Below are 27,912 nucleotides of genomic sequence, written 5' to 3'. Positions count from 1 at the left end.
TTTAAAAATAATGAACATCGTCTCAAAGGGACGCTGTGAGATGTGACGTCATTAATGTGCTGCTCCTCGGAGAGAAGACGTCACCTCCGTATCCCGGAACCTTATTAATGATCCGACCAACCGGGACCAACCGGGACGAACCGGGACAAACGGAAGCGTGGCGCCACCCGGAGGCGACGCGGGGAGCGAACATGATGAATAAAAGAGTGATATGATGAATATTCAGGAAGAGGAGGCACGATGTGGATGAAGATCAGAGGGATGAAATGGGTTTCATAGAGGGAATTAATCATGTGACTTATCTTCTGCAATATTAAGGTCCCGTCGTGTCTGAAGCTGCTGCCTCACAATAATATTCAGGAGAAAAATGAATGTTTTATTACATTTCTGATTGACACTAATGAATATTCTCCACCAGACCTTAAAAAAAAAGTCATTGCAAGGAGGAATTATTTTAGGAACTTTCTGAACAAATCCTAAAAGTATATAAATCAATTCATTAGAGCTTTAGTTTCTCTCATCCCGCCACTAAGGAGAAGTCAAAGACGTTTATTTAGAAACAGCCGTGGTTTGTATTCCATCAGTGACATCACACACCATGTGTCATCAGCATGAACGTCACACCACGAGAGGACCAACGACTCATCATCACTTTGTTTATTCCGTCCACATCACAAAGAGACACAAACGGCGTGCGGATCACCGGAGAAAACAACGCACTGTGCAAATGCTGCATTTAGAAAGAGACACAGTGATTTAAAGTCGCGTTTCTGAAGCTGCGGCCTCAGGCGTCAGGTTTCAGGAGCCCGAAGAGACGCACAGGAGCCGCAGGTAGAAACGCGGGGAGGTAGAGTCCATAGAAGCGCACGTGCAGATCGCTCACACACCAACGAAGAAGAAAGCCAACTTTCACCCAAATAACTCTGGTTATCGGACTTTGTATTTAAACCGATAAACATCTTAAAGCTTCCATCACGTGTTCCTTTGGCAGAACCAAAAGGCGCTGAAGGAGCTTTCCTTCTTCTGAACGCTGATGTTAACGACATCGGAACAAAGTCATCCCGCACGAACCTGAGAGGAATCCAACAGAAGAACTAAAGGAGGACGGCGGCGCTTCACTCGGGTCGCTGATTATTTTGCATGTAACACTCACAACAAGAATTTAGTCCCCAAGGCCCCAATATACTCCACAAACAAATACTCGATGTTTATTCAGAAATGAAAAAAAGATTTCCCCAAAGTAGGAAAGTCATGTGACGCCTGAACGCAGAAGCATCTCGTTGCCACTTTGGCACTTTTTGTGATTTCCTGTTTGACATAAATATTAAGCTTCAGAGACGTCCGGAGACGTCCTCACTAAGGTCCCCTCCTTCCTTCACTTTGCCCCCCCCCCCCGCCGTCCGTCCGTCCGTCAGGACGCGCGTGTCCTCCGCGTTGTCCCAGCGACACGCGTGTACGTTGTGACCTGGCTCACGTGCACGCGCCTGTGCACGGCTCCTGTCCTCAACCACAACCGACGCCATTCTGGAGGTCCTTCTGCAGCTAAAGGCCTGTCCTCCAGGAGGCGAGTTGAACATGTACATTTATTTTATTATCAATTTGGAGGCGTAATTATGTATAACATGTTGCAATCTGCGAACCCGCCCCTAGATGGCAACACATCTCACAAAGCGTCCCTTCAGAGCAACGTTCCATCGGTTTGATCATGTGACCTTCCACGAGGAAGTGACATCACAACCGAGGGGATCGATGAGGAGGTTTTGAGACTTTTCGTGCACAAAGAAGTAGTTTAGTATATTTTGCAGTGCAGATGTGTCTGATGTAACTAAAGAGCACTGACGCAGTGTTTCAGAAGGTTGTTTTGAGCCACTGAGACCTCCAAAACGGCACCAGTCGGTCCCGAGGCCTCAGGTCCAGACCTCCATGGGCACCATGGCCTCCTTGGAGCCGATGGGGGGCAGCAGGTTCTGCTCGCACAGGAACTGCAGCGGGAACTGGACCAGGAAGCCGCGGACCCTCTGCAGCTCCTCGCGAGCCCGGTCCGGGTCGTCCTTGTCCAGGCCCGGCTCGGCGAGGTAGCCCTCCAGATCCACGATGCTGCGGACGTCGCTGGACGGAAGACTTCTGAAGACCTGGAGGAAGAAAGAGGAGAAGAGAATGAAACGAGAGAAGCAGGGTTCACAAACGGGTCCAGATGTCCAAACGAACCCGTCCGAGCCGGACGCACCTTCTGGTAGATGGCGGCGTTTCGAGCGCAGGTCGACATCCAGATCTCCTTGTAGAAATGGTCGCTGACGGGATCCGACACGTCGATGGACACGTCCGTGTTGGCACCCAAAATCATCCTGCGAGAGAGAGAGAGGGGGGGGGGGGAGAGAGGGGGGGTGAGGAAACGCTGACTGAGGCAGAAAGAGGAACTCGAGTCGCTGCAGGAAGTCGCTGAGATGTTTGCCAACGAGAAGCTTTGGTGATGAGGAAATGGAAGCAGCACTGAAAGTCTCTTCATCAGATCAGTAGTTTCTATTGCTGATTGATTACACAGTGTCACACCCCCCCCCCACCTGAAACCGACCCAAAAGACGGGAAATGACAGATAATTGAGACAGAATTACTACAAAAACACACAAAATGACCAAAACAGACACACATTTGCCACAAAGTGAAAATAGACGCAAAAAGTCAACAAATACTCACAAAAAGGGCCGCAAAGAGACGCAAATCCACAAAACAAAAACAGACACAAAATTACCTAAAGAAACAAAGTGAGTAAAAGATGCACAACTCAACCGGAAGAGGAAAACGCACAAAAGTAATAAATGAAGTGTGTTTCCCAACCTGAAGCACTCGAGGCGCAGCTGCAGGGCGTATTTTCCAGCCTGGTACTCCTGCCCGTCCATCACCCCGGTAACCGTCTCCGAGTCCTCCACGATCACCGCCACCTCGCTGTCCCTCTTTCCCAGCATGCTCCTGTCGTTGATGTTGGCCGACCCTGCAGAATCCGGAGAGGGAGACAGGTGAGTCGGCCAGCAGGGGGCGCCGCTGTCACCCGAAGGGAGAGGAAGGTACCGATGATGACGGTGTTGTCGTCGGCGATGAGCATTTTGCTGTGCACGTAGATGAGCTCGGTGACCAGCTTCCCCTCCAGCTCGGCGTGGGTCCGCAGGCCGGCGATGGAGATGTAGTTCATCCACGTGTCGCCTACTGCAAAACACACACATTCACACAATAATCGCACAAATTAATCCTCTAATAAACATCATTCAGGGCCAAAACCCGTTTCTGCAGGTCGTATCTGCGACCTCACACTGGATGGCGCCAGATCCAACACTCACAATTCCTTTGAGGGTCAAATTCAAGCGCTTTACTCTGAAACTCGTTACCCAGGAAACAGAAGAGTTGAAAATAAAATGTCAAAATAAAAGAGTCGAGAACCGAATCAGACTTACTCGCTCTCTGCAGCTGGGAGATGATGGAGTGTTCTCCTCGGTTCATGGTCCTGCAGGGGCAGCAGAAGACATTCCTAAAGCCTCTGTGTGTGTGTGTGTGTGTGTGTGTGTGATAGATAGGAGCAATAGAGACTATACAACAAATGTCAGCCTCAAAAGGAATGGCACACACACACACACGCACACATACACACACCTGTAGTTGAAGTGCATGACGGCCTGGATGGCGCTGCCCCCCCCGGTGTTGATGTCTCCTTCGAAGCCCGGCAGCAGCGGCGTCACCACGTACACGCGGAACTTCTTCCCCTCACTGAAGGCGAGAGAAGGTGAGCTCAATGAACTAAAGCTATTTTCGGGATTTTTTTTATTGCATTTCTTTTATTGCGAGGGAGAATGACTGAGAATGTGTGCGTGCGCGCTCACTTGTGTGCTCTGATGATGCGCTCGGCTATGGCGTCTCCGATCTTGTTGAAGACGTGTTTGTTGTCTGCACAGCTGATGAAGAACTGATTCTGAGAAACGCAAAAACACAACTTTAATCACAATGTAAGTTTCACCGATTTAAAAGAAAGAAAATGAAGCAGATTGTTTCATCCAGCACTCAAAAGGAAAGTTATTAATAATATAAATGATGTAAATAACAGTAAAACATGTTACAGGTGAACCTCCACAGACGATTTATCATACGATGCATAACGAGAAGCCGACCTCGATGTAGACAAAGTGGCGGCTGCTCTGGATGACGTGCACGTAGGCGTTGTGGATCGACTCCTCGTGGTACTTGATGCCAGCCGACCAATCGGAGGCCGAGCGGAGGATCTGAAGGAGACAGAGGCCACAATGTTTCCCTCGTTGCATTGCATTGTGGGACACCACCCAAACACCTCTCCCGCGATGCACCGACCTGCACTCGGGCCGGCGTGCAGCCGGGGACCTGGTAGCGCTGCTCTGCGGCCGTGGTGTGGGACTTGGGCAGCAGGTACGGGTACGACAGAGAGCGGTACTTCGGCTTCACCAGCTGGGGGAGAAGATACAAAAACAACAGATTCCAGTCGTGCTCTGCTTCTTCCACAGGTCTAACTTCACCACTTCAGTCCTTGAAGGGGATTGTTTCAGGGAAATAGATTCAATGGAGTCTGCTTCTAGATTCAAGCCTGACTCCTCCCATCTAAACCCAGGTCATCCTCGTTGAGCTCAGGATGGGGGGGGGGGGGGGGGGCGACCTCTGACCTTGGTGAAGTTCCACCTCTGGATGAAGTGTCGGGCCACGTCCCGAGCAGCTTTCCCGTGGACCACCGAGGAGATGTCGTGCCACGGCATCCTGGGGGTCGTGTGTCTGTCGATGAAATCTACAGCGGGGGAGACGCCAGAGGGGGGGGGGGGAAATCACAAAATGAACCACTCGCCCGCCACTTGGAAGGAGCCGCCACCGGGCGCCGGCGTCCTCACCGGCGAAGGGTTTTTCCAGCTGGATCCAGTCCTTGTACACGAAGTTGCAGTAGTCCTTCCCGTGCCAGAAGCGCGTGTTTCCCAGCAGCGCCCCGACGTCGGTGGGCAGGCTGTGCGTCGAGCAGCTTCCTGAACGCAGATGTGATGAAACCACAGCCTTAAAAACTACAGCCTGAAACCACAGCCTTTAAAAAAACTACAGCCTGAAACCACAGCCTTTAAAAAAACTACAGCCTGAAACCACAGCCTTTAAAAAAACTACAGCCTGAAACCACAGCCTTTAAAAAAACTACAGCCTGAAACCACAGCCTTAAAAACTACAGCCAGAAACTACAGCTTAAAAAAAACTACAGCCTGAAACCACAGCCTTGAAAAAACTACAGCCTGAAACTACAGCTTTTAAAAAAACTACAGCCTGAAACCACAGCCTTAAAAAAAACTACAGCCTGAAACCAAAGCCTTTAAAAAAACTACAGCCTGAAACCACAGCCTTAAAAACTACAGCCTGAAACCACAGCCTTTAAAAAACTACAGCCTGAAACCACAGCCTTAAAAAAGCTACAGCCTGAAACCACAGCCTTAAAAACTACAGCCAGAAACTACAGCTTTAAAAAAACTACAGCCTGAAACCACAGCCTTGAAAAAACTACAGCCTGAAACTACAGCTTTTTAAAAAACTACAGCCTGAAACGACAGCCTTAAAAACTACAGCCTGAAATGACAGCCTTAAAAACTATAGCCTTAAAAACTACAGCCGGAAACTACAGCTTTTAAAAAACTACAGCCTTAAACCACAGCCTTAAAAAAAACTACAGCTTGAAACCACAGCCTTAAAAACTACAGCCTGAAACTACAGCTTTAAAAAACTAAAGCCTGAAACTCCACAAACATTAAGGGACAGGTTACCAGTCTAAGCTATATTTAGAATCATTTCACCTCTAGTGCTCTGATTCTGGTGTCTACCACCAACCAACAGGCGTAAACACGTGGACCAGAGGACACACTCACTCTCGGCCTCCTCCAACTTGCTGTCGCTGTCGGCGTGGGCGAGTCCGTGTTTCTGCAGGTGTCTCCTGATGCTGAACCGGCTCCTCCTCGTCCTCCCCTGACCCTTCAGCCTCGGCTGGTCCAGCGAGTCCGTCACCGTGAAGAGGCCTCTCCCGTTGCCCTGGGCGACGGCGGCGGCGCTGTTAGCCGCTCCGGAGGAGCCGCCTTCACCCTGAGAATAACTTCAATCAATTAAAAGCACTGAAACAAATGAGGGCTGCCGGGTCTTATTTCTCTAAAACGTACTGTTCTTTTAAAAATACTTCACTTCCTTTTATTCCCTTTGTATTATTCATTGTTTTCTTCTGCTGCCAGACATTAAAGAATAAATCGAAGGAGAAACAAACCTCTAAATGTGAAGTTAGAGATGTTTTATTTTGAATGATTAAAAGTGGAGGAAGGGGATGTGAGACCTGCTCCAGGTTGGAGAGGGTAACGCTCCCCACGTCCGTCAGCCGGTGCTCCCGGTCGTCCCAGCGACCGTACGCCAGGTCGATCCCGCCCACGAAGGCCACGGATTGGTCGACGACGATGATCTTCTCGTGGTGCGCCCACAGGTAGACGACGGAGGAGACGTGGTCGGGGTGACGCATCACCTTTGGAGGGAGTGAGGAGAAAGAATAAATGCAGGAACTCAAGACAGGAAACTGCAGTTCCTCAAATGGCCACTGGAGGCCCAAAGAATTCATTTATTGATTTAATGAATCATTTATTATAATTAAAAAAGTAATGTCGGGATGAAAGTTTAATACAAAAATGAACAACACACATAGAAACAGAATAGATTATGTACGGTTTAGGTTACTAAAATACATCCAAAAATATCCCCTAAAAATAATACACTGAGATAAAAGCAATGAGTTCCAACAGGAAACATGGACTGGCCTTGATGTTGGGGTGAAGGGTCAGCAGCGTCCTCTTGCTGTACTCAGAGTTGATGCCCAACGCCAACTCCACCTCCTTGTACAGCATCACGAAGATCCGCACGCCTTGTTGCTATGGAAACCACGACAGACACACGTTCATTATTTCATACGTTTAAGAATAATATGAAAATGAGCAGCGTCATTTCTTTGTGGAGTCATTTGTTTATTTGTTTATTATCACCGCTTTGCGGTTCAGGATGAAGTCCAGGCGCCAGCGGTTGCCCTCGACAACCGGCCTCTTCAGGAAGATCTCCGGACTCAACCTGTGGAGCGACACTGAGGTCACATTTATATTGTTGGACACTTGAGGACAGTTCAATAGCAGTACTTTCCACCAGTAGTAGTACTACAGTACATTAAGGAATATACAGAATGTGTATTTGCACTACTACCATTTACTCAGGAGTACTTCTTAGAATACTTTAGATACTGTGAACCACTTACAGACACACACATTTCAAGCCTACATGCTGTGTGTGTGTGTGTGTGTGTGTGTGTGTGTGTAACAGTAGTCAGAGACTCAGACTGTAACAGATCTGTTTGCACTTGGCGGTCACCTCTTGGGGAGGTTTTCACTGCACAAACACACAAATATACCCCCTCCTTCAAACCACACACACACACACACACACACACACACACACACACAGACACACACACACACACACACACACACGTACCACCAGTCTGTGATGAAGATTTCTTCTGTGGCTTCTTCAAGAGCATCAGCCACGTCCTCCATGTATGTTTTTCCATTAACATACCTGTAGAGGACACACACACACACACACACACACACACACACACACACACACACACACACACACACACCATTAGACAGCAAGAACAAGCCAAACAAACACTTCCATCATTATGCATTTAACACACACACACACACAGTGTGTGCGTCTCACAGGCAGTATAGTGTTTCCCCATCAGGGAGACAGGTGATGAGCAGGTGAGGCTCACTTTCCCTCGCTTTGTGTCGGGTTACTCCAGCGAGACACACAGACACAGACACACAAACACACACGCGCACACACACACACACACACACACACACTCTTCCAACTCGTCTAGACTCGTCTAGATGTCATCAACATCTGGCCCTGAGGTATGCAGATAAGAGTCCGCTCAGACCGAAGGGGGGGGTTCCAGCTGGTTGCCGCGGTTACCATTTGGAGGGGATGTTGACTTCCTCCCTGGCGAAGGAGCCGAAGCGGTGGTCCTTGAGAAAGGCGGCGCCGTGTTTCTGGACGAAGCCCTCGATGGCCTGACCCCACCAGCGGGCGTGTCTGTAGCTGCTGCACTTCAGCACCAGCGACCTGGAGACACACACACACACACACACACACACACACACACACACACACACACACACACACAGACACACAACCACACACACACACGGGTTTACTTTGGGCGGTTTTTGGACACATGTACAATAAATTGACAGATTTTTCCCCCCATTTGTCCTGTCTGAGGCATTCAGGGACTGTTGGAAATTGGAGACTCTCATGCCATTAAAATATTCTTTCAATTATTTTTGGAAATTAATAAGAACACGTTCAAAAATATACATCATTAAAAAAAAACAGTAATATCCATCAAACAACAAAATCTGGAGCAGATAAAAAGACAAAACAATACTCGTCAAGTTGCATCATAAAGGTCATAAACATAATCTTTTATCTGTTATTAAAGCCGCTCAAATGGGCTCCTGTAGTCACACAGGTACGTCTCACACACCTGGACAAGCTGTCGATGCGGATTCCGTGTTTGGTCTCCGTGTCTCTGGAGTCCATCTTGATGCTGAACTCTTTGTCGAAGAGCATCACGAAGGAGACGGCGCCCGAGTCGGGCTTCATGTAGAGCAGGAACGAGTCCTTCACCACCAGCCACCTATTTAAATACAAGTTACACACACGTAGCCATAGATCTTGTGGTCTAAAGCGGAGATCCAGAGATCCTATAGAGCTTGTCACCGTTTGGACCAGCGGTAGCACACTCTGCTCCGACCACAGCAGTTCAATCCGGGGACCCGATGGCCTCCGGATCTCTTCAGAACCATTCCTTCCCTGGAAGACAAAGCTCTCATGAACCCCACAGAAGCTTCACAGGGAGGTTCATATTATTTTACATGACAGAATAAAGGGCGATAGTTTAGGTAGAAATTCATTTGTGTTCATCAAGGGGTTGAAAGAAACTTCCTTCATATACATTTTTTCTATTGATTGGAATTGTTTCCTCCTTTAATGATATCATTTATAAACGTGGTGCACAAAAGGTGACTGAGATGTTCTTACAGGCCTTTCGGTCCCAGGTCGTGGATGAAGGACAGCTGGCTGATATCGATGAACTCCATCTGAAAGGCAGAAACAAAGGTTGCTGCACACGAATCATCCTTCTCGATGGAGCGCCGCGACGTGAGCATCACCGGACCGTGGCGTGGTAGTTCCTGTACATCGGCATCTTCAGCAGGTTGTTCAGGTAATCCTCCAGTTGTTTCTGCAAACGCGAGACAAACATCAACCCGGGGAAAACAAAGGGAGGAGGCGATGGAGGCCGGGCGGGTGGAGGAGGTCCTCACCCGTCGGCTGGAGACCTGGCCGTCTCTCTCCAGCTCGTCTCCTCCTCCTCTGGGCAGGTTGGGGATGGGCTTCACCTCGCACCTCGCCGCCGACAGCCTCCTGACCGTGTGGCTGCAGGGGGGGGAGAGAGAGAGAGAGGATGAAGCCGAGGGTTCGCATGACCTCCGACCTAAGGAGAACGAGCCGGGTCACCTCCGCGTGGGCAGCGGCAGCTTCATGAAGGTCTTGTAGGTCCTCAGCTCCCTGTGGAGCTCCATGAAGTGCTTCTCCTTCCTCTTCACCAGCCAGGTGAACTCGCCGTGTTTCATCTCGATCTTAAACACCGCCGGTAGTGACTGAGCAGAGAGCCACAGGTCGATGGAGACGTGTTACGTTAAAATATATTATAATATACACAATAGGATTTTAAATGCAAAACGTCACTGCTGCATCTGGAAGGAATAGTGAATTATTTCATGCATTTGTTTCTGTCCCTTTAACATAAACCTCGTTAAAACCCCTGAGCTAACAGCTAACGCTAACCGAGCTTCCATTGAGTCACATGGTGATGCCTTCAGGTTTCTTCTGTAAAAATGAGTATTGGGAAAACGTGAAATTTAAGGTTTTGCTGATGAACTTGAATTAATCTAATGGGTTTCACTTCATCATAAAATAGATATTAAATATTTATTGCTATATTCCATTTCCCAAATGTTGCTCTAAGCAGATAAAAAAATCAATACAACAAAGAATAAAACTAATGACTAAATTGAGGACTGCAGCCTGACTTGACCTTTGACCCCCCCCCCCCCCAAGGAGCTCCACATCAAAACCCAGAACCGACGCGGCACCTTGTTGACGCTCCTCTGCGCCGTCACGTTGAAGCGGTCCTGGTTCTTGGTGAACCGCTCCACCTCCAGGATCTTGGCCGTGACCGGCGAGGACAGGAAGACGTGGGCCTCGGGGTCCTTGAAGGCCACCGTGTGGTAGACGGCCGCGAAGGGCAGGCGCTCGGCTGCGGGACGCAGACAGGTGTCAGGTGGGGAACGGAGGGGGGAGGGGTGAGGGGGGGCGTGTACTCGCTCACCTGAGCCGTGCGCGTCGGTCGTGTCGTACTCCCCGTCCCCGAGGTCCAGCTCGCGGCTGTCCAGCGTCTCCATGATGCCGGTCAGGTCGTTGGCGACCAGCTGCAGCGTGCTGGAGGTGGGCTCGGGCTGCCGCTGCATGGCTAGCACTGCGTCCGGAGCCCGGGGCTCACCTGGAGGCACGGGTGAGACGGCGTGAATAATGCAAACCCCCGCCGAGGATCCCCGCGGCTTCCCCCGACCCGGGAGGAGACACCCGACCCGCGCCGGGACCTCAAACCCGGTTCTGACAACCAATGCGCAGAAGATCAAAGACTTCGCAGAGAATTCAGGGAATCATCCGGATAAACGAAAAAAAAAAATCCACACCTTCTGGAAGCTGCTCTATGAAGTCACAATAAGTGAAGATCACATTAAACATCTGTAATCGAGAGCAGCCGAGACGACAAGTCTCTCACACGAGGTCACGAAGCCTCTGCCGAGAACCCGTCCTTTATTCTGGTTTATCGTGTTACACAATGAAGGAAGTTGGTTCCTCTGGGAGTCCGAGCTGAGCTGTGGTTCCTCTGAGGACGCCTGCTTTCACTTCCTCCTCCAGACGACCTCAGGCCAAAGTACAGTTAATATTGTGGTTTAAAGGCTGCTCACTTCTGTATAATATAACATTTGTGTTTACAATTGACAAGTTTAAAGTTTAAAGGGAACTTTCAGCTGTAATTTAGAAGTTTGCCCTCCACCTTTAAACCTTAAATGAGGGCTTAACGTAAGCGGAGCCTGTGACTTTAGTTGGAGGAATATTTCCAAATGATCAGGTCCGGAGTGTTTTGTCATTAAAACGGTGATTTGTGACATGGAGCCACAACAACATCCCTATGAAACACCGTAGTGTTCCTCTCTGCAAACAAACTAGATGCAAACGCAGCCACCGTTACTGTACTGACATGACACTGCAAAGCCATTTGCTTACATGCACAAACACACACACACACACACACACACCGGGTCCGGTACACAGGGTACGGTACACAGTATGCAAACCTAAGAAGAAGTCACTGTGGAAACGGGTGTGAGAGCGAGGTGCGTCTGCACAGGTGGAACAAAGACTTCCTGATGGAACCTGATGAAATCAGCCGAGAGGCGGCAGCGTCACAGAGAAACAGAACCAGAGAGCGGAGCACAGCGGGTCCACGTCGGGCCTTTGGTTCTGTGCAGGAAGCTGCTCTCACACCCGTCTGCACGTTAAACCTGGAGATCAAACGTTAGGGTGACTGCATGAACCCGTGTGTGCAGAGCCACATGGTTATTAGTGCCATTCTTATTAATGGCATACTTATTAATGGAATAGTGAGGTGGTTTCCCTGGTAACAAACCGCCTCTTTCACCCAGGAGAACTGAACCACACTCATTCTGACCAAAACCACAATATATTCAACATTTTAGCCTGGTTTCCTAGCCCCAACCACCTAAACCTCTCCTTAAGGACATTTTGCGAGGACTGAATAGATGAATGGATGAATGGGACTCAATGGGGGGGGGGGGGGGGGGGGAATTGAGCGGGTCACTGTGGACCTTAACAAATAAAATAAAAATAACAAATCACAAGCAAGTATTTTATGATGATTAATTGCGTCTGCGGTACAATGGCCCAGTGGGCACTTACAATAATTGGGTACAGTTTGGAGCATCCCCCCCCCCCGAAAGAGCATCACTCGCCAGCCAGGTGGCGCATACACACACACACACACACACACACACACACACACACACACACACTCTATTGTGTCGGGAGGTGGATTCATTCACAGTACGAATACTTCAGAGAACGAGTTTGATCACGCAAATGAAAACAAGAGTCACAAAGGCTCTCAGACAGGTTCACTGAGGACTCCTTTAGGCTTTTATTTTGAAACTTATATATTGCTGTAGGTTTTTTTTGCCCGTTTTCTATATCATGTTCAAAGAAAATGTAGCCGATGCACATTTGACATTTAAAAACTAATGAAATAATAATTTAAATAAGACTAGACGGGAAACACAAACACACACACACACACACAGCAGCTCTATGCTTCCACTGACCTGAGCCGACGGAGGGGGGGGGAAGCACATCATCATCATCATCATCATCATCACCTCCACTTCCCTCATGTGTCCATCAAACTGACTCAAAAACAGCGCCAGAAGCCGCCGTTCTTCCTCCTCTTTCTTCCTCTTTCTCTCGTCAGTGAATCTCCACACACACACACACACACGCACGCACACACACACACACACACGCACAGAGTTACACACACATGTAGAGACACACACACATGTAGAGACACACACACATGCTCACAGGCTGGGAGACTGAGAGCAGAATGCAGACGCATGCCGAGAGGTCCGGAGGATCCAGCTGGACGGGACACGGTGGGAGGAGGGGGGGGGGGGGGGGGGGGGGGGGGGGAGACAGCCATTCAGAGTAAAGAAAGAGGTAGGGGCGGGACTTCCTGTTTAAGGTATCTGTCAAACTGTCAAACTTTACGAAAGACCAATTCTTCATTTGGGGATTGGATTGGCAGGAAATGTGCTGAGGATTGATTCAGTGTTTAAGGGGATCAGCTGGTCCCCCCCCCCCCCCTCGGTGAGTTAAGCAGACTCATTGTTGACATTCCAGAGGAGGACAGACACACACACACAACCTCAAGGGAAGGTGTGATTATGTTAAACGGCCCCTTTTCTCCATGAAGGCCTCCAGACTACAAATCATCTCCTGAAATGACTCACTCCACTAAAGCCGCTTCCTCTTCAGCCTCTAAAGTGAATAATTGATGCTCCTGAAGACACAGAAAGCTCCTGCATCTTAGCTTAGCACGTTAGCACGCTGGCATGTTCAGACACTTTGTCCCTGGTTTCTGCCACTGGTTTCCTTTGAGCTCTTTTGCATGATGGGGGGGGGGGGGGGGGGTGTGTGTGGGGAGGGGGGGGGGCTTTATCAAGCAGAGGGATCAGAACACATTCAAATCTGCACAGAAATGTTCCTCTCGACCCTCTTTAAAAAGCTTCATGTTTGAAACATCCACGCGGGAGGGAAATGATTCACGATCACGAGGTGAGACGTAAACATTCCAGGACCTCAGGTGAGTGATCAGACTCTATTGATCCATGATAACCAGCGCCACCTGGAGGTCATTTCTCTCCCTGCACTGTGGAACAACACTGCTGGGACATCTTGATGTATACAGATCTGTTTTATATACAAATAATAGAAAACAAGAAATACTCCTTTACTGGTACTTGGAAAGTGGGCATCGATCCCAGAAAAGTGAGGACTGTGAAAATGGGACAAACAACCAAGGGACTAAAACATGACCCCAAAAAAAAAGAGACACAAAAGGAAATCAGAGGCGGTCAGGTTACCCAGAAGCCTTCGCTCCACGTGGCCCTTTCACCGAGGTGAGAGTCAGTTGTCAGATGAGCGAGATCTGCTGCTTCCACCAGTCGAACAAGCCCCCCCCCCCCCCCCCCCCCCAGTCACCAGAAGGAGGAAGCTGAAATACCACAACGCAAGACAAAGGTCTCACCACCTTTAACTCAACGTTAATCCATTCAATGAGTCTCCTGTGAAGGAGATTTGTTTTGAAAGGTCTGAAGCTGCTGGACTTCTTTAAGTTTAACTTTTAACTTTGTAGGATATCAGACGACAGGATGAAATACGACGAGGAGATTCTCTAAAACCTGATAATCTGATAATCTGTTTAAGTCACTTTGTATCGTCTCGCCTCTCGTGTCGACTCTTGTTGGTAACATGTCACAGCAGGTTAGAAGCTGCATGCGCACACACACACACGCATGCATGCACACATGCACACACACACGCATGCACACATGCACACACACACGCATGCACACATGCACACGCGCAGCCCCCCCTCGAGCTGCCTTTCTCTACACACGCGCCTACAAAGTCAATTAAGCACTCCCTGCCCGTGCACTGTGTTTGCTGGAGGAGCCATTATCTGAGTATATGATCACACACACACACACACACACACACACACACACACACACACACACACACACACAGAGCTAAATGACTCACACTGGAGTCTAGAAGAGCAGGTTCTTCCAAAAACGAACACACACACGGACACACACACCTTGGATAAACAGAGGTAAAGAAGAAAGCAGATCCTGTCTTTCTTCAGACGTGCAGCTTGTTGCTCCACATCGTTTCCACACAGCAACTGTACAAAATAAAAGACGACACAAGAGAAAGCGGCTTCCTGCGAGAGGACGAACCAAACTACGACTCCCATGGTGCAATGCAGGAAGGATTAAAAGCGCTGTGGTTTGTGGTCGTTTAGGCATGTTGAGAGAAGTTTGTGTGTCTGATCGCTCTGCAGCAAACACGTCTAGCGGGTCTTTTGTTTGCATCGCGTCATCCCCTGACCCCTGACCCCTGTAGGACCGGTCAGAAATCCATCCACACTGCTTGCAGCTGTTATAGATGACACTTTGGGGGGGGGTGAAACCTGCTTAAAACATTTAGTAACTTCATTCACGTCAACTTTGACGATTGGGCAGCAATGACCTGGACAGCGGCCTCCCGGGGCGAAGGTCATCCCTGGCAGACGTCACGGTTACGTACGCATCAGATCGGTCACAAGGGTTTTTACACAGTGAGCGTTACTTTCTGCTCCTTCAAAGCGAGGTTCCGGCTCAGAAGCAGAGCGGCTCGCTCAGAGAGCCTTCGGGGGGCGGAGGAGACCAAAGGCGGAGCTAAAAGAGACGTCCAAAGGATCGTCATGTCACTACTGGATGGGGAGGTCAAGTTTAATACCTGAAAAGGTGATAAAGGTTCAATGTTTACAATGAACACAATTTTTTAACCCGAAAACGCGGCGGGGGAGAGGAACTCTCCTCCCACTCTGCAACGCTCCTGACTGTCATTAATTGTGGAACGCAGCGAGAAAACGAGAAAAGCTCCATTCCTGAGCGTCACAATCCGCTGAGTCATCGCTCGGATTCTCCAACTTTAACTCGCTTGGTTTAAGAGTAACAAACCTCCTTGTGTACACACAAACTGCTTATAATGTAATAAAAAGAGAAACAAGTCACCTGACACGTTGTGTCAGGACTAATCTCATCTGCTGGGTCATGAGTACGAACATAAAGAATAGTTTAGTCTCTCCGACACACTGCAGCAACATCTCCAAACATCTCCAAAGATTCACAAATACCCGCCGAATGCAAAGCGTCTCCATGGCAACGACAGAACCGGATGTGAAAACGCTCACGTGAGTATTAGCGAGATATTTGTGATAAAGTGATCCTTCAGACGATAAAAAACACCCACAAGATAAACACAAAACCGTCGACCTCCTTCACCACTTTATATCCTTAAGTGACTCAGAATTAGTAATTAGTAATAGATTACATAAATAAATAAATAGATTACAGAATTAAAAAAATTCTGGTGACGGCTGTGTGATTTACAAGAAGAAAGTGACATAAAAGTGTAGAAAAGGCCCAACAAATACATTAAATGAGTTGTGAAAGGTCGGGTTAAACCGTCCACATCCCATAATGCACCTGAAGAATCTCTGGACTCAACAACGTGTCCGGAGGAAACATTTCAACCACAAACAGGAGGTTTTATGATGCACGACTTCTGATGTTGGTCTGAGAAGAGGATTTAAACTGCGTGATGGTCCCGCGGGGTCATTTGAGGATGGAGGGGGGGGGGGGGGTCTGATGGGGGGGGGGCTTTGTATCGACGAGAGGATTTAAGGGGAAACAGGTACAGGTACGACCCGTTCCGGTCCTGCGGCCGCGAACCCGCCCCCAGACCAGGGTTTGGCCTCCCCCCGGATCTGCGAGTCTACACCACGCGCGGCGCCGGAATGCGACGCCGCGGCGGATGCTTTAAAAAATACAAAAGAGACAGAGACACCGCCGCGGAGACACGGACACGGACACTGCGCTCATTACGCGCGCGGACTTTACGCGCGGACTAATAGCCACGGCACGAGCCAACTTCACCAAGCACCCAGATGGTTGAGTGCCCCAGAAACACGCGCACGCGCAGCCACGCGCAGCACGGCAGACCGCGACGTGACGTGTTCGGGTTGTTTCTTACCTGCTCGCGTGAACTGAAGCGACAGCAGCTGCTGATCTGAGTGACCGGAGGAGCTGCGGGACGCCAGGACGTCCCCCACGTGCGTCAAGTCCCGACAATCAGCAGCGGAGCCGCTTCCTGTCAGGGCGCTTTCAAAGTAAAACGCTGGGATTTCAGTAAATAATAATGTTGACAATAATTTAGTAATGATTATACTAATACTAATGATATGAATTCTATTCAACTAAGAATTATTAATCTAATAATGTAATGATAATAATGAATAATTCAGCATTATTATCGTACTCTTATTAAACTAAGACCAAAGCTTAGTAATCATTTTTTAAACTATAAAGTAAATACAACTTTATTTAATATATCATCATTTGTCATTTGATTTGCCTTTGAAAAAAAACATTTTTTTAACAATTAAACTTTATTTTGGTTAAAGAGGATGCAAAGATTTTGAGTCTCCTTTTTCTCGCCTCCACATGATCAAACATTGTCATGAGGCGTTGGCCCTGATACTTCATTGTGTCATTAGAGATGATTTATACCAAGAGGTACGAAAATATTAAAAATATTAAATTAATATATTAAATAACTATTGAATATAACACACAGAATATAAAATAAAAAAGTTTATTCAAAAAAATAAACACCAGAACTTAATAGAAGCTAAATGTAAAAGTTGCATTGATCAGGATATTAAGAGAGATGAGGACTGCTCGATGTTGACATAATGTCGCACATTGTGTGTTTACTAATATAAGAATAAATCAAATCGTTGAGTGTCCAGCTGTCCTGGGGGAGGGGCGTATGTTTATTTTAATATCTGCTAACCATAAGATAAACGAGCAAATATAAGGATTAGAAATGAAGAAAAGTACATTTTTCATTTAATTTTTGTTTTGTTTATTCTGAAGGGTAAGTCCTCTGACTTCCGGTAACCCCCCCTTGTTTTCTCTAGCTTGCTGCGGCTGATGAGATTCCAGTGGTTGCCGTTTCATCTGCAGAGCTCGAGCCAGCTGCAGCCCATAATGAATGTGTGGGGGGGCTCTGTGTTTATGGGGGGGGGGGCAGATGTCCATCTGCGTGGACATCTGTACAGAGACAGGGACAAATGGACACACATGGGGTGAGAGGGGGACAGAGATGGACAGGGTGAGTGAAATGAAGGACAAGTGGAACGACGGGAGGAGAGACAGACATTTGAGACACATAATCAGCCCCATTGGTCGTAAAGACAGTCTCTGGAGGACAGTCCCTGTCCCTCTGGTCTCACTCGGCGGTTCACGTCCTTTCACATTTGCCTTTTCAACGATTAAGAGACACGACAAATAATGCAAACCGTTTTATGATTACAGATACGTTTTATTATGTGAAACGTCTCTGAGATCATTGACTCGTTGTCTCACACGACGCCTCGTCAGGATCAGAAGACACAACCAGGGTCTCTGTGTAGTCCTGGTCCTCTTTGTTAACCATGGTCTCGGTGTAGTCCTGGTCCTCTTTGAACCGGTCTCAGATTGGCCCCCTCCTCTCTGGAGACCCGGGGCGTAGAGCTGGACCGTCTGGAGAGAAGGGGGGCCAGGAGGACCAGGACTGAGCGGGACCCTGCTGGGGTAGAACGAGGTATTTTCTAGGGACCCGGTCCTCAGAGAACTACCACTTTAGTCCACAGGGGGCGCTGGAAAGGCCCCCCAATGAAAGCTTATTGAACATGTAGTTTGTCGTCTGCGTGCGGCTGTAAATCCAGAAAAGTGTTGGTTTGAAAGTTGAAGCTTCAACATTTCAGAGAAACCTCAACGTGTACAATATTCACAAATATGTTGTATATCTTTAGATTGGATGTAAAAACGTGATTCTATAAATAAATGTTATTTAAATACATATATTGTCTTAGTTTCAGTGTCAAACCATTTGTTGTAAAACTGTTTGTACTTCAAATTAAATATTCTTTGTTATTGATTAAACGTCTAGAAACACCTTGAAGAATCAAGTTTAAACCAAATAAAATAAAAAAAGCAGAGACAGAAATGAATGTGATGAGTCATGGTTTATTTTCCCTTTCCGTTTACTTGCTTCCTGCAGTTCACTCGTCGATGGGATTCACTTCTCTACCAGTAAATCAGACTTTATTCATAATATATAAATTCATATAAATGAAGACAAACACAAAAATAAAAACGGTTAAAGTGGATAGAAATAAAACTCAATCCTTCAAATCCGCTTCCAAAAAAAAACAAAAAAAACATTTAACACTAAAAACAAAAAGGTTGTTTGCATAAACAGAGCGATGATGATAATAATCACCATCACACTTTATGACAAATAAAATCAACTACGTAACCACGACAACATCGTGAGCGGCTGAAATATTATAATATAATATAACACTCATCCAATCAGACGGCGCGTTAGCAACTAGGTTTTTGGTAAGTTAGTTTAAGTCGGCTTCATCCGGTGATCAAAGGGCAGCGACAATTAACCCCCCCCCCCTGATCAGGATCAATACGAGCAGATTACAACAATAAAGGGATGAGTCACTAAATACAAGCACCCCCCCCCCCCCCCCCTCAGAGTTCATGTGCCGTCAGAAAGCATCGTGACGGGAGCCAGGAAGTAAACGTGAAGGGTTAAATGTGTTGTGTGCCCCCCCCCTGTCCCCCCCCCTCTACGACCTACAGCAACTCCTGTAAACAAACCAGCAGCTTGTTTGTTTGGGGGAGACGTTGAGAGCACCTGAAGCGTTGGAGCTCCTCCCTCAACGCAACTACGGAGAGTTGGATTGGTCAAAGCTGAAACAGGAAGTTGATTGCGGACGAATTCGGTGGAAACCCTCCCCCCCCCCCCCCCTCCTCCCCCCCCTCATTCACCAAGTGAGTTAGTCCAACCCGGAGGTTTGTTTGCGTCGACCAGCAGACCGAATGTGGAATTGTACTAAAAGCAGAAGGAGCTCTCCGACCGCCGGGCGCCGTCTCCCCCCCGCCTCACTGCTGGGGAGCGTTGGGCTCGCCGTTGTCCACCGTCCTGATGATGACGATCTGCTCCAGGCTCTGGGCCGGGGAGGGCGGGGGCCGCAGCTGCTCCACCAGCGCGTGCAGCGTGTCCGAGTTGATGGTCTGCTCCGTGTCGGGTTCAAAGGTCACCTGGTCGGCAGCGGCGGCGATGGCGGTGTGAGTGGGCTCCGCCTTGAAGTCCTGTATCATGGTGGCGGTGGCGGCTGCAGACGTCGGGGGCGGGGCTTTGGGGGTGGTCGGGTCAGGGTTGGTGGGCTCCCCGCCTTCAGGGATGGACGCCATGACTTTGTTTTCCTGGGCGAGTTTGCTCTGGACGAAAGCCACGGGGTGACTGGAGGCCAGGAGGACCACTGAGGACACACACACACCCACCCAGAGAGAAATGTAAGACCACTTACTGTGTATCGGGACGCTCTCTCTGCGCACACACACACACACACACACACACACAGCTCACCTGCTCTGGCTCTCTCCTTGTGTTGCCGCACTTCGTCAGCGTGAGCCTTCTCCTGGTGTTTAATCATGTTCTTCACGCTGGCAAAGCGGTTTCCGCACAGCAGACACTGCACTCCGTTGTTTCCCTCTGCGCACACACACACACACACACACACACGTTTACAGCCCTTCCTTGTTTCTGGCGTCCCGGTACTTTAAAGTAACTCCTCCCATATTGTTTCGGTCTCACGCAGAGAAGAACAAAGCGAGTTGTCTGTGAGTCTCTCCTTTGTGGGGATCAATAATAAAACGTATTGATAAGGTCCTTTGAGGTCGGGCTCGGGGGGGACAACTCACCCGGGTGAAGTCGCCTCATGTGTTTCTTCAGCTCGGAAGACGTCACAAAGCTTCCGTTGCACTGCGCACATTTGTACGGAGTCTCACCTGAAGCGCGCACACACACACACACACACACACACACAAACATTATTCTTTCTGACCATAAACAGCCGGAATGCCGACGAGGTAACGAACAAGGAGGCATGAAGGCGTCCCACCGGTGTGTTTTCGGGCGTGAGCGATGAGCGACGAGGAGACGGAGAACGACATGCCGCACAGGTCGCACTGGTACGGTTTCTCTCCCGTGTGCCGCCGCTTGTGGTACGTCAGCGTGCTCGACTGAGCGAAGGCCTGGCCGCAGATGTCACAGACGTAGGGTTTCTCCCCACTGTGCAGTCTGAGGACACACACACACACACACACACCTTTGTTTTTACATCGTACTTTTAGGGAATTAGTTAAATAAATACATGCTTTTTCCTTACTGCTGTGTGAATTAGTTCAACGCTTTTGTCAGTAATGTTATAATAAAGTTTTGAGTGAAATTATAGCTGGATAAAGTAATACCAGTTGGCTGAACGCTAATATTATTATTGATAATATTACCAATGAGTGGTAGTAATACCTGATGTGTATCTTGTAGTTGGACGAGGTAGCGAACTTGAAGCCACAGCGCTCGCAGGTGTACGGCTTCTCCTCGCCGTGGTGCATCCGGCGGTGAGCGACCAGCTGACACTTCTGAGCGAAGCACTTGTCGCACTCGGAGCAGTTGAACGGCTTCTCGCCTGCAAACGAACGCCGGTACGAAATGTTTCTCCTTATTGTGATCATCACAAGTTATTTTCCATCCAACTCAATTCCAGTTATTAAAGATGTGATTATTCTAATGAAGTCGATCTTAGACGTGCTTCCTTCATTCAGAGGACAATCCTTAGTTTACTGACACGAAGCAGATCAATTGTGGGTATTTATCAAGAAAAGAAATGGTGTATTTGCTCCTTTTCTGTGCCTCAAATTGAGTATTTGGGAGTATTTGCGTTGTACAAAACCAAACATTTAAAGACTTGAGCTTAAAGTTAAGGGCTCAACAATCAAAGCACTGAACTAGAACTGACAAAGTGATGTCATTTAAAGACTCATTAGGCTTCATTACGATTCCCCACCTGTGTGGATGCGCAGGTGGGTCTTCAGCTGCGTCGCCTGCCTGAAGTTCTTGGAGCAGAAGATGCAGACGAAGGGCTTCAGGCCCTTGTGGATCTTCTCGTGTCGCCGCAGGCTGCTCACGTCCTTGAACAGCTTGTTGCACTCGGTGCACGACAGCGACAGCTCGTCCATTTCCTGTTCCCCGATCTCGCCGTCGTCCATCTCCTCCCCCACGACGTAGTCGTCATCGGTCCCCGCCCCGCCGCTCTCCTCCTCTTCTTCCCCCTCCTCCTCCACCATCTTCCTACGGCCACGCCCCCTTCCTCTCCCTCTGCCCCGCCCCCTTCCTCTGCCGCGGCCCCTGCCCCCCTCCCTGTAGCTCAGCCGGGGCTTCTTTGCCAGGAAGTCGTCGTCGTCGTCCTCCTGGGAGGGGCTCCAGTCCTCAGAGAAGTCCCCGAAATCTTTCACGCTTCCGTCAGAATCCTCCAAATACAGATCCTGGGTCTTGACCGCCCCTCTTCCTCTGCCCCGCCCCCGCCCCCGGCCCCGCCCCCTGCCTCTGCCCCTCCCCCTGTTGCTCTGGGGTTTGGGCGTGGCATCGGCGGAGCCGCTCGGCTCCACAAACTCGCTGCTGACTCTCTTCGGCCGGCCCCTCTTCCTCCCCGTCCCCCTCCCGACGCTCTTGGCTGCGACGGGGGTGTACTCCTCGCCGCTCTTCTCCCCATCTACGATATCCGCGTAGGCAGTGGCGGCCTCCTCCGCGGCCGCCTCCTCCTCCACCTCCTCCTCCTCCTCTTTCTGCTGCTCCCCGCCGGGCGCCCCCTCCTCCTGACACCCGACCACGACGGAGACGATGGACAGGGGAAGCGGCGAGCAGGGGCTGCCGGGAGAGGCCGGGCTCGCAGGAGAGAGACCAGCTTCTTTATCCGCCTCCGACTGGGACTCGGACCAGTGGGGGGTCTCCACCAGGTACCTGGTGGCCTCTGATATCCCCAGGAACAGAGCGGCTCGGCGCACAGCCGCCTGCCTGGTGCTGAAAAGCCCGTAAAAAAAATAATCATTCTTTAAATCAACGCTACAAGTCGTTTGATCCCAAACATCGAAGGTGCATTTGACGGCGTTTCACCTGCTGAGATTCATCTGTCCGGTGTAGATGAACTCCAACAGCTTCTCCAGGGCGTAGCGGCTGACTTTTTCGGGGTCCAGCGTCGTGACCTCTTGACCCCGCTCGGCCTGGGTGGAGAAGTACTTGCTGAACGCTGCCAGGATGTTGCGGTGGGCTCTGAACTCCACATCTCGCACCATTATGGTGATGTCGCACAGGAAGTCCATCTCCCGCTGCTGGTGCAGGCGCTGCAGCAGCAGCTTCCCGTGGCTGGTGACCTGAGCCATCGCTGCTGCTGAAGGAGGGAGGAGACGTGAGCGCCGCCGTGCACCAGGACACCATCAGCTGAGCAGACTAAACACGGGCGCCACCATTAAATGGCCAAAGACGCATGAATCGAGTTTATCAAACAACACGTTTATGTTAAGAATAAGTTAGTTACATAATTCCTACTACACAATGTTGGTGTTATGCAATAATCTGTTAATTACAGATTCATTGTGAATATGATAATTTTCTTTAAAAAACTGCTTTCAAATAACTATTATGCAAATTCCAGCATATTACACGTGTTCTAGTACTGAAGAGATAAACCTCAAAACAAAACTCACAGAAATAAAGTTTGATTCTCTATAATATAAAAGGCTGAATAATTCCCTAAACAGCTGGCCAAAACAGGAAGAAACCATGTGGCTTGTAGCTTCAACCTTATTTTTGGACAACAATGGAGGCTCTGCATCTCTGACATGAGGACAGGATTCTAAAGGACTCGTCTCACATCCGCCATTAATTCTTTCCTCCTAACGGCTACAAAAACACTCAGAAAACACATTCATCTGTTCTTATGTAGCTGGATTTTAAGCAAGGGGGCACTGTTGCTTATAGTCATCATTTTCATGTTTGTTTTTTTAACTTTATGCATGTGATATTTTACACATTGACAATACGAGTCAATGGTTTGGACACAACTTTGATTTATTTCATTATTTTTGGGGAGGTTGGTGGGGGGGGGGGGGGGGGGTTAACGCTGTACTGCCTTGTTTATATTGTTTCAAGTTGCAGCTGTGATTGCCCATAAAAAGAAATTGAAGTTGTTAAAAAAACTAAAAACTAAAATACTGACTTCTCATTGTACCGTTCAAGTACTTTATTATGTATTTAATACCCATTCGGGCATTTAATACATGAAAATATCAATTTAAGGTCGGTTCTATGAGGACAACAGAATACCTATTTTCAATTAAAATAATATATATCATACATAACCTCAAAGCACATTTAAAATACAATTATAAACATTACTATGATAATAAGTACCAACTTACTGTTAGTAGTATGTCTGCTCTTTCTTCAGGTCTTAAATTGTAGCTCTCTCTGTTGGAGGATAGTTATGCATTTAGAAAAAGTGAAAGTAGCATGATGGAAGTATACGATACGAGATGCATCACATGTGTAAACACTCATCAGAGGATTTTATTCTCAGCAGCTTCGACAGGTGAGATGGGGGGAAAAACTAGTTTTGGAAAATAAAAGCTCACGCCCGCTTCCTGAGCAGGCCTCGCGCTCATGCTAATGCTAACAGCGGTGTCGTAGCTAGCTTAAATCGACTTCTGGCGACTGTTCGTCGGCATCGCGTTCCGGTAGACGTAGACTCCGTGTGATGAGTACTCCACTCACGGAGCTACGCTTGCCGATTCGCCGTTAAACCGGGCGGGGGGGTAACTAGCGGGGCTAACCATTTTCGTAGTGGCGAGAAAAAGCGCGGAAAACATTGTGCTCTTATTTCGAAGGCTCGTCGTTTGATACCGGCGGTGTGTGTCGATGTAAGTCGCCGCTAAATGTCAGAAAAACACCGATTTCACCGACGGGCCGCGCGCACTCGTCGTCAATTGAACAGATTGAGTCAGTAATCACGCGAAATGTTTGTCCGGCACGAAGTAAATAAAAGCAGAAAAAGTACCTTCTTGATATCCGCGATCTTCAGCCATTATCCCGTGACGTCGGGAACTCTCGCGAGACTGCGCCGATAACGCTCAAAGAAGAGTCGGTTGGGTCAAGATGGACACCGCTTTGCCCAGATGAAAAACGGACGAGGGTGGGATGTTGATTACTATCGTAAAACGGTAGGATTACTAACAGAAATAAATAATGAACTTTGAATGACTCCACATTTTACTCTCCAGACGTCTCTATTACGCAAGCTTTTAAACATCATGACCCGTACGTTTCTGGGCTTATTCGTGTATTCTGAGATTAAGAAGACATTTTTTATGTCCACAAGAATACTTCATGTTATGATAATATCTTCTCCTTGAACTTAAATTTAAATGTTTTTACATTTTTAAAGCATTTTTTTAATGACCTTTATTGTCTCGTCTGTCCTTTGCAAGGTGCCATCTTGACTTGTTGCCATAGAAACTCAAACTCAACAAGCCCCAGGATGGCTGGAGTAACTATGTCCGAGTTGTACTCAGCTGTCTGTGCAGACCATGAGATAGAGATCAATCCACACGTCGTGGAAGCTTTAGAGAAGACCACAGTGACAGGGTAGGTGGATAAATCTACTCATTGAAAGTTAATATTAATTTAGCTTTTTTGCCTTCGGGTGCTGCGAATACTGCGATATTTACAAATACAATTAATATGCTTGGGGCAAAAAATCTACTAAAACATACATCACAAACCTGGTTTTATTTTGGTTTTTGACCCGGTTTTGGTTCTTATGCAGTGCACCTGAAGGCATCATTGATGTCAGTAGTTTTTGTTTATTTAGCAGTGGTGTCACAATAAAACTGCCGGGAAACAGCCGCCGGGGACGCGTCCAGCGACTCGACGACGACGACGTTCTCGCCCTCTCAAAATGTTTGAGGAACAACAAGAGTGTGACAGGTGGGCGGACACCTTCACGTAGGACAGTCCCATCTCATCTTTTAAACCATCTAAACGTCTTTTTCTGTGCATCCACAGGTCTCGATGTCCGGTACAACAACATAACAGACAAAGGGGTCGGACACCTCGTCGACCTCCTGCAGGTGAGCAGGAGATGGAGGATGTTTTTAAATCAGATTCTTGTTATTTTTCATGTTATGGATGTCGTGGTCAATCCCCCCCCCTGTTGCCACCGAGCAGAACGGCAGCTCGTCTCTGCGCTCTCTGGACTTGGTGTTCAACGACATCCGGGGAGACGGAGCGGAAGTTCTCGCCAAGAGCCTGCAGGTGTGTAACCACGCACAAACACCCAGCTAACACACACAAACACACACCGGCAGGCTTTCATCGCTGCGTTCTACCATCATCGCGTGTTGTCTGCAGTGCAACAGCACCGTGCTCTCTCTCAGACTCTCCTGCAATAAGATAGAGCGCAGAGGAGCCATGCACCTGGCCAGCATGCTGCAGGTGAACAGCACGCTGAGGGAGCTGGAGCTGGCCGACTGCGACCTGGTGAGCGCACGCACACGCGCACGCACACACACACACGCATGCACAAAGCGCACCGCCCCTCCCTCCAGACGAAGCAGCCCGTATCTCACAGGACACTCGGGGCGTGATCGCGTTGGCCGTCGCTCTGAGAAGCAACGAGACCCTTCTCTCCGCCGACCTCAGCCGCGCGCTGCTCTTCAGCCTGCAGGTACGTGCCCCCCCCCCCCCCAAAGGTCACTTCACACGCACAAAGGTCACTTCGGACGCACACGCCTTCAGCTGACGGGGGGGAGCGTGCGTCCCGCAGGAGGAGTGGACGGTGCACGTGTCCGAGATGCTGGCGGCGAACGGCGGCCTGCTGGAGCTGCACCTGGGGGCGATGGGGATGAGCGACGCGGGGATGGAGAGGCTGAGCGCCGGCCTGAGGCTCAACGCCCGCCTGCGCTACCTGGACCTCCGCTGGTAGAGACGCCCCCCCCCCCCCCGTTTGTTTTTCTGGGTTGATGGAGAGGAGAATGCAGTATTTTCCCCCCCCCTCGTTGTGCGCAGTAACCGCGTGACCTGCGACGGCGTGCGTCACCTGGCCCAGCTGCTGAAGCAGAGCCGGACCCTGGAGGTCCTGGATCTGTCGTCCAATCGGATCGAAGACGAAGGCGCGGCGCACCTGAGCGAGGGCGTGGCCTGGCCGGGCTGTGTCCTGAAGGAGTGAGTCCACAACGCCCAACGCGTGTTATCTACTGTCGGTTTAAGGGGTTCAAAGGTGAAGGTCAAAGGTCATATGAAGTAAGCGTTTCCGGTTTTTACCTAGTCAGTGGGTTTCTTTAAGGTCTGAACGGGAGAAAACAAACATCTTAATTTAGGTGTTTTTTAATGCTCTGAGAAGGTATCAAGCTTCAACTTATTAGAATCGTTTTTGTAGATCTGAAGGTGAAAGACGCCTAAGAAGATATTTAATATTTAATCGTGATGAAATAAATGAAGCGGAGTGAACTTCTCCTTCAGGCTGTCGGTCAGCAGTAACCACATGGGGCCTCCTGGCCTGCTCTCTCTGGCTCAGGCTCTGAGGGCGAGCAGCACGCTGAGCCACCTTTACATCTGGGGGAACCGCCTGGAGGAGCCCGCCTGTCAGGTACGCCCCCCCCCCCCCTCCCCCCTCTCCACTCGCTCTCCCACACACACCCTTGAACCCCCGTCTCTCTCCCTCCCCCTCCAGGTGTTCGGGGAGATGATGGCCAGCGGCCGCCTCCCTCCGGACCGGACGGACGTCAGCGCGTACCAGGTGGACGGCCGAGCGTGTCTGGCGGAGGGCTCCCACGGTTTGAGGAGACGGCGGTTCGGGGCGGACGTGGAGGCCGGGCGCTCGGTTCCCTGCGCTGCAGCTGGGCCTCAGGGAAGAAACACAAAGTAAAGAGAACAAAGACGATCTCTTGGTGGTGAGATGAGTCTCGTGAGGAAGATGATGAGATGTTTGTCATTAAAGGTGCATCAATATTCATCACAGGCTTTGGGAGTCATTTTTGTGTATGTATTTATATTTATGTATGTTTGTACATGACGGAGCAGAGGACAGTTCGCTCAGGTTGCTGCTGGAATAAAACCTGTGAACTGAACAACCTGAACCGTTTCTACCGAGTGTCTGTGAAGGTCAACTAAAGGTCAACTGAAGGTCGTCCCGGACCTCAGAGCTCCGCCCAGTGAACTCTGCTCTGCATTCATTCTGCCTCACGTGATGAGGAAGTGAAGTAAAGAGATGTTTAATTTTTCCAGTTCACTTCGGGATTTTAGTTCAGTTAAATTTATGTTCTACAAAATGAGAGGTTTCAT

General features: G+C 49.1%; 3 protein-coding genes across 8 annotated transcripts; 1 reads left to right on the top strand and 2 right to left on the bottom strand.

Annotated features, from left to right (window-relative positions):
* Nucleotides 1–642: 642 nt before the first annotated feature.
* pld1b (phospholipase D1b) lies at nucleotides 643–16,727 on the bottom strand. 2 transcript variants are annotated; one of them, XM_037456506.2, is made up of 26 exons: nucleotides 16,645–16,727; nucleotides 10,526–10,696; nucleotides 10,290–10,453; nucleotides 9,652–9,794; nucleotides 9,459–9,570; nucleotides 9,311–9,376; nucleotides 9,175–9,233; nucleotides 8,854–8,946; nucleotides 8,618–8,770; nucleotides 8,044–8,193; nucleotides 7,549–7,632; nucleotides 7,050–7,131; nucleotides 6,828–6,938; nucleotides 6,356–6,538; nucleotides 5,904–6,114; nucleotides 4,896–5,024; nucleotides 4,677–4,795; nucleotides 4,351–4,464; nucleotides 4,155–4,265; nucleotides 3,870–3,958; nucleotides 3,643–3,756; nucleotides 3,447–3,496; nucleotides 3,067–3,201; nucleotides 2,836–2,989; nucleotides 2,228–2,345; nucleotides 643–2,132 (listed from the first exon to the last, which is right to left on the bottom strand). In XM_037456506.2, the coding sequence occupies exons 2-26, from the start codon at nucleotides 10,662–10,664 to the stop codon at nucleotides 1,908–1,910; spliced, it is 3,108 nt and encodes a 1,035-aa protein (XP_037312403.2). In that variant the 5' UTR covers nucleotides 10,665–10,696; nucleotides 16,645–16,727; the 3' UTR covers nucleotides 643–1,907. The 2 variants fall into 2 exon arrangements, with proteins under 2 accessions (XP_037312403.2, XP_062415265.1); XM_062559281.1 differs by lacking the exon at nucleotides 16,645–16,727 and adding an exon at nucleotides 12,603–12,756.
* A 2,749-nt stretch (nucleotides 16,728–19,476) lies between these two features.
* mynn (myoneurin) lies at nucleotides 19,477–24,718 on the bottom strand. 5 transcript variants are annotated; one of them, XM_062559091.1, is made up of 9 exons: nucleotides 24,629–24,718; nucleotides 23,994–24,042; nucleotides 22,690–23,022; nucleotides 21,584–22,596; nucleotides 21,046–21,205; nucleotides 20,639–20,817; nucleotides 20,439–20,525; nucleotides 20,104–20,229; nucleotides 19,477–19,996 (listed from the first exon to the last, which is right to left on the bottom strand). In XM_062559091.1, the coding sequence occupies exons 3-9, from the start codon at nucleotides 22,953–22,955 to the stop codon at nucleotides 19,617–19,619; spliced, it is 2,211 nt and encodes a 736-aa protein (XP_062415075.1). In that variant the 5' UTR covers nucleotides 22,956–23,022; nucleotides 23,994–24,042; nucleotides 24,629–24,718; the 3' UTR covers nucleotides 19,477–19,616. The 5 variants fall into 5 exon arrangements, with proteins under 5 accessions (XP_062415075.1, XP_062415074.1, XP_037311641.2 ...); XM_062559090.1 differs by having other exon boundaries at nucleotides 22,690–22,960; XM_037455744.2 differs by having other exon boundaries at nucleotides 22,690–22,963; nucleotides 24,629–24,717.
* lrrc34 (leucine rich repeat containing 34) lies at nucleotides 24,659–27,778 on the top strand. The gene is made up of 11 exons (XM_062559094.1): nucleotides 24,659–24,791; nucleotides 25,059–25,215; nucleotides 25,442–25,700; nucleotides 25,798–25,884; nucleotides 25,981–26,109; nucleotides 26,201–26,296; nucleotides 26,396–26,550; nucleotides 26,638–26,793; nucleotides 27,091–27,217; nucleotides 27,302–27,521; nucleotides 27,652–27,778. The coding sequence occupies exons 2-10, from the start codon at nucleotides 25,109–25,111 to the stop codon at nucleotides 27,494–27,496; spliced, it is 1,311 nt and encodes a 436-aa protein (XP_062415078.1). The 5' UTR covers nucleotides 24,659–24,791; nucleotides 25,059–25,108; the 3' UTR covers nucleotides 27,497–27,521; nucleotides 27,652–27,778.
* The last annotated feature ends 134 nt before the right edge of the window (nucleotides 27,779–27,912 follow it).

Source organism: Pungitius pungitius, chromosome 19 (genome assembly GCF_949316345.1).
Source record: "Pungitius pungitius chromosome 19, fPunPun2.1, whole genome shotgun sequence".
NCBI classification, from domain to species: Eukaryota; Metazoa; Chordata; class Actinopteri; order Perciformes; family Gasterosteidae; genus Pungitius; species Pungitius pungitius.
This window is presented reverse-complemented; position numbering and strand designations above follow the sequence as displayed.

Excerpts from the sequence above, each read along its gene's own strand:
- lrrc34 (XM_062559094.1), top strand. The coding sequence starts at position 25,109 with ATGGCTGGAGTAACTATGTCCGAGTTGTACTCAGCTGTCTGTGCAGAC. Across the intron at positions 26,110-26,200 it reads AGCTGGCCGACTGCGACCTG|GACACTCGGGGCGTGATCGC; the intron begins GTGAGCGCACGC and ends CGTATCTCACAG. Across the intron at positions 27,218-27,301 it reads TGGAGGAGCCCGCCTGTCAG|GTGTTCGGGGAGATGATGGC; the intron begins GTACGCCCCCCC and ends CTCCCCCTCCAG.
- mynn (XM_062559091.1), bottom strand. The coding sequence starts at position 22,955 with ATGGCTCAGGTCACCAGCCACGGGAAGCTGCTGCTGCAGCGCCTGCAC. Across the intron at positions 22,597-22,689 it reads GGACAGATGAATCTCAGCAG|CACCAGGCAGGCGGCTGTGC; the intron begins GTGAAACGCCGT and ends CGGGCTTTTCAG. Across the intron at positions 21,206-21,583 it reads CCACCTGCGCATCCACACAG|GCGAGAAGCCGTTCAACTGC; the intron begins GTGGGGAATCGT and ends GTTCGTTTGCAG.
- pld1b (XM_037456506.2), bottom strand. The coding sequence starts at position 10,664 with ATGCAGCGGCAGCCCGAGCCCACCTCCAGCACGCTGCAGCTGGTCGCC. Across the intron at positions 7,132-7,548 it reads ATCTTCATCACAGACTGGTG|GTTGAGTCCGGAGATCTTCC; the intron begins GTACGTGTGTGT and ends GTCGCTCCACAG. Across the intron at positions 6,939-7,049 it reads TCATCCTGAACCGCAAAGCG|CAACAAGGCGTGCGGATCTT; the intron begins GTGATAATAAAC and ends TGGTTTCCATAG.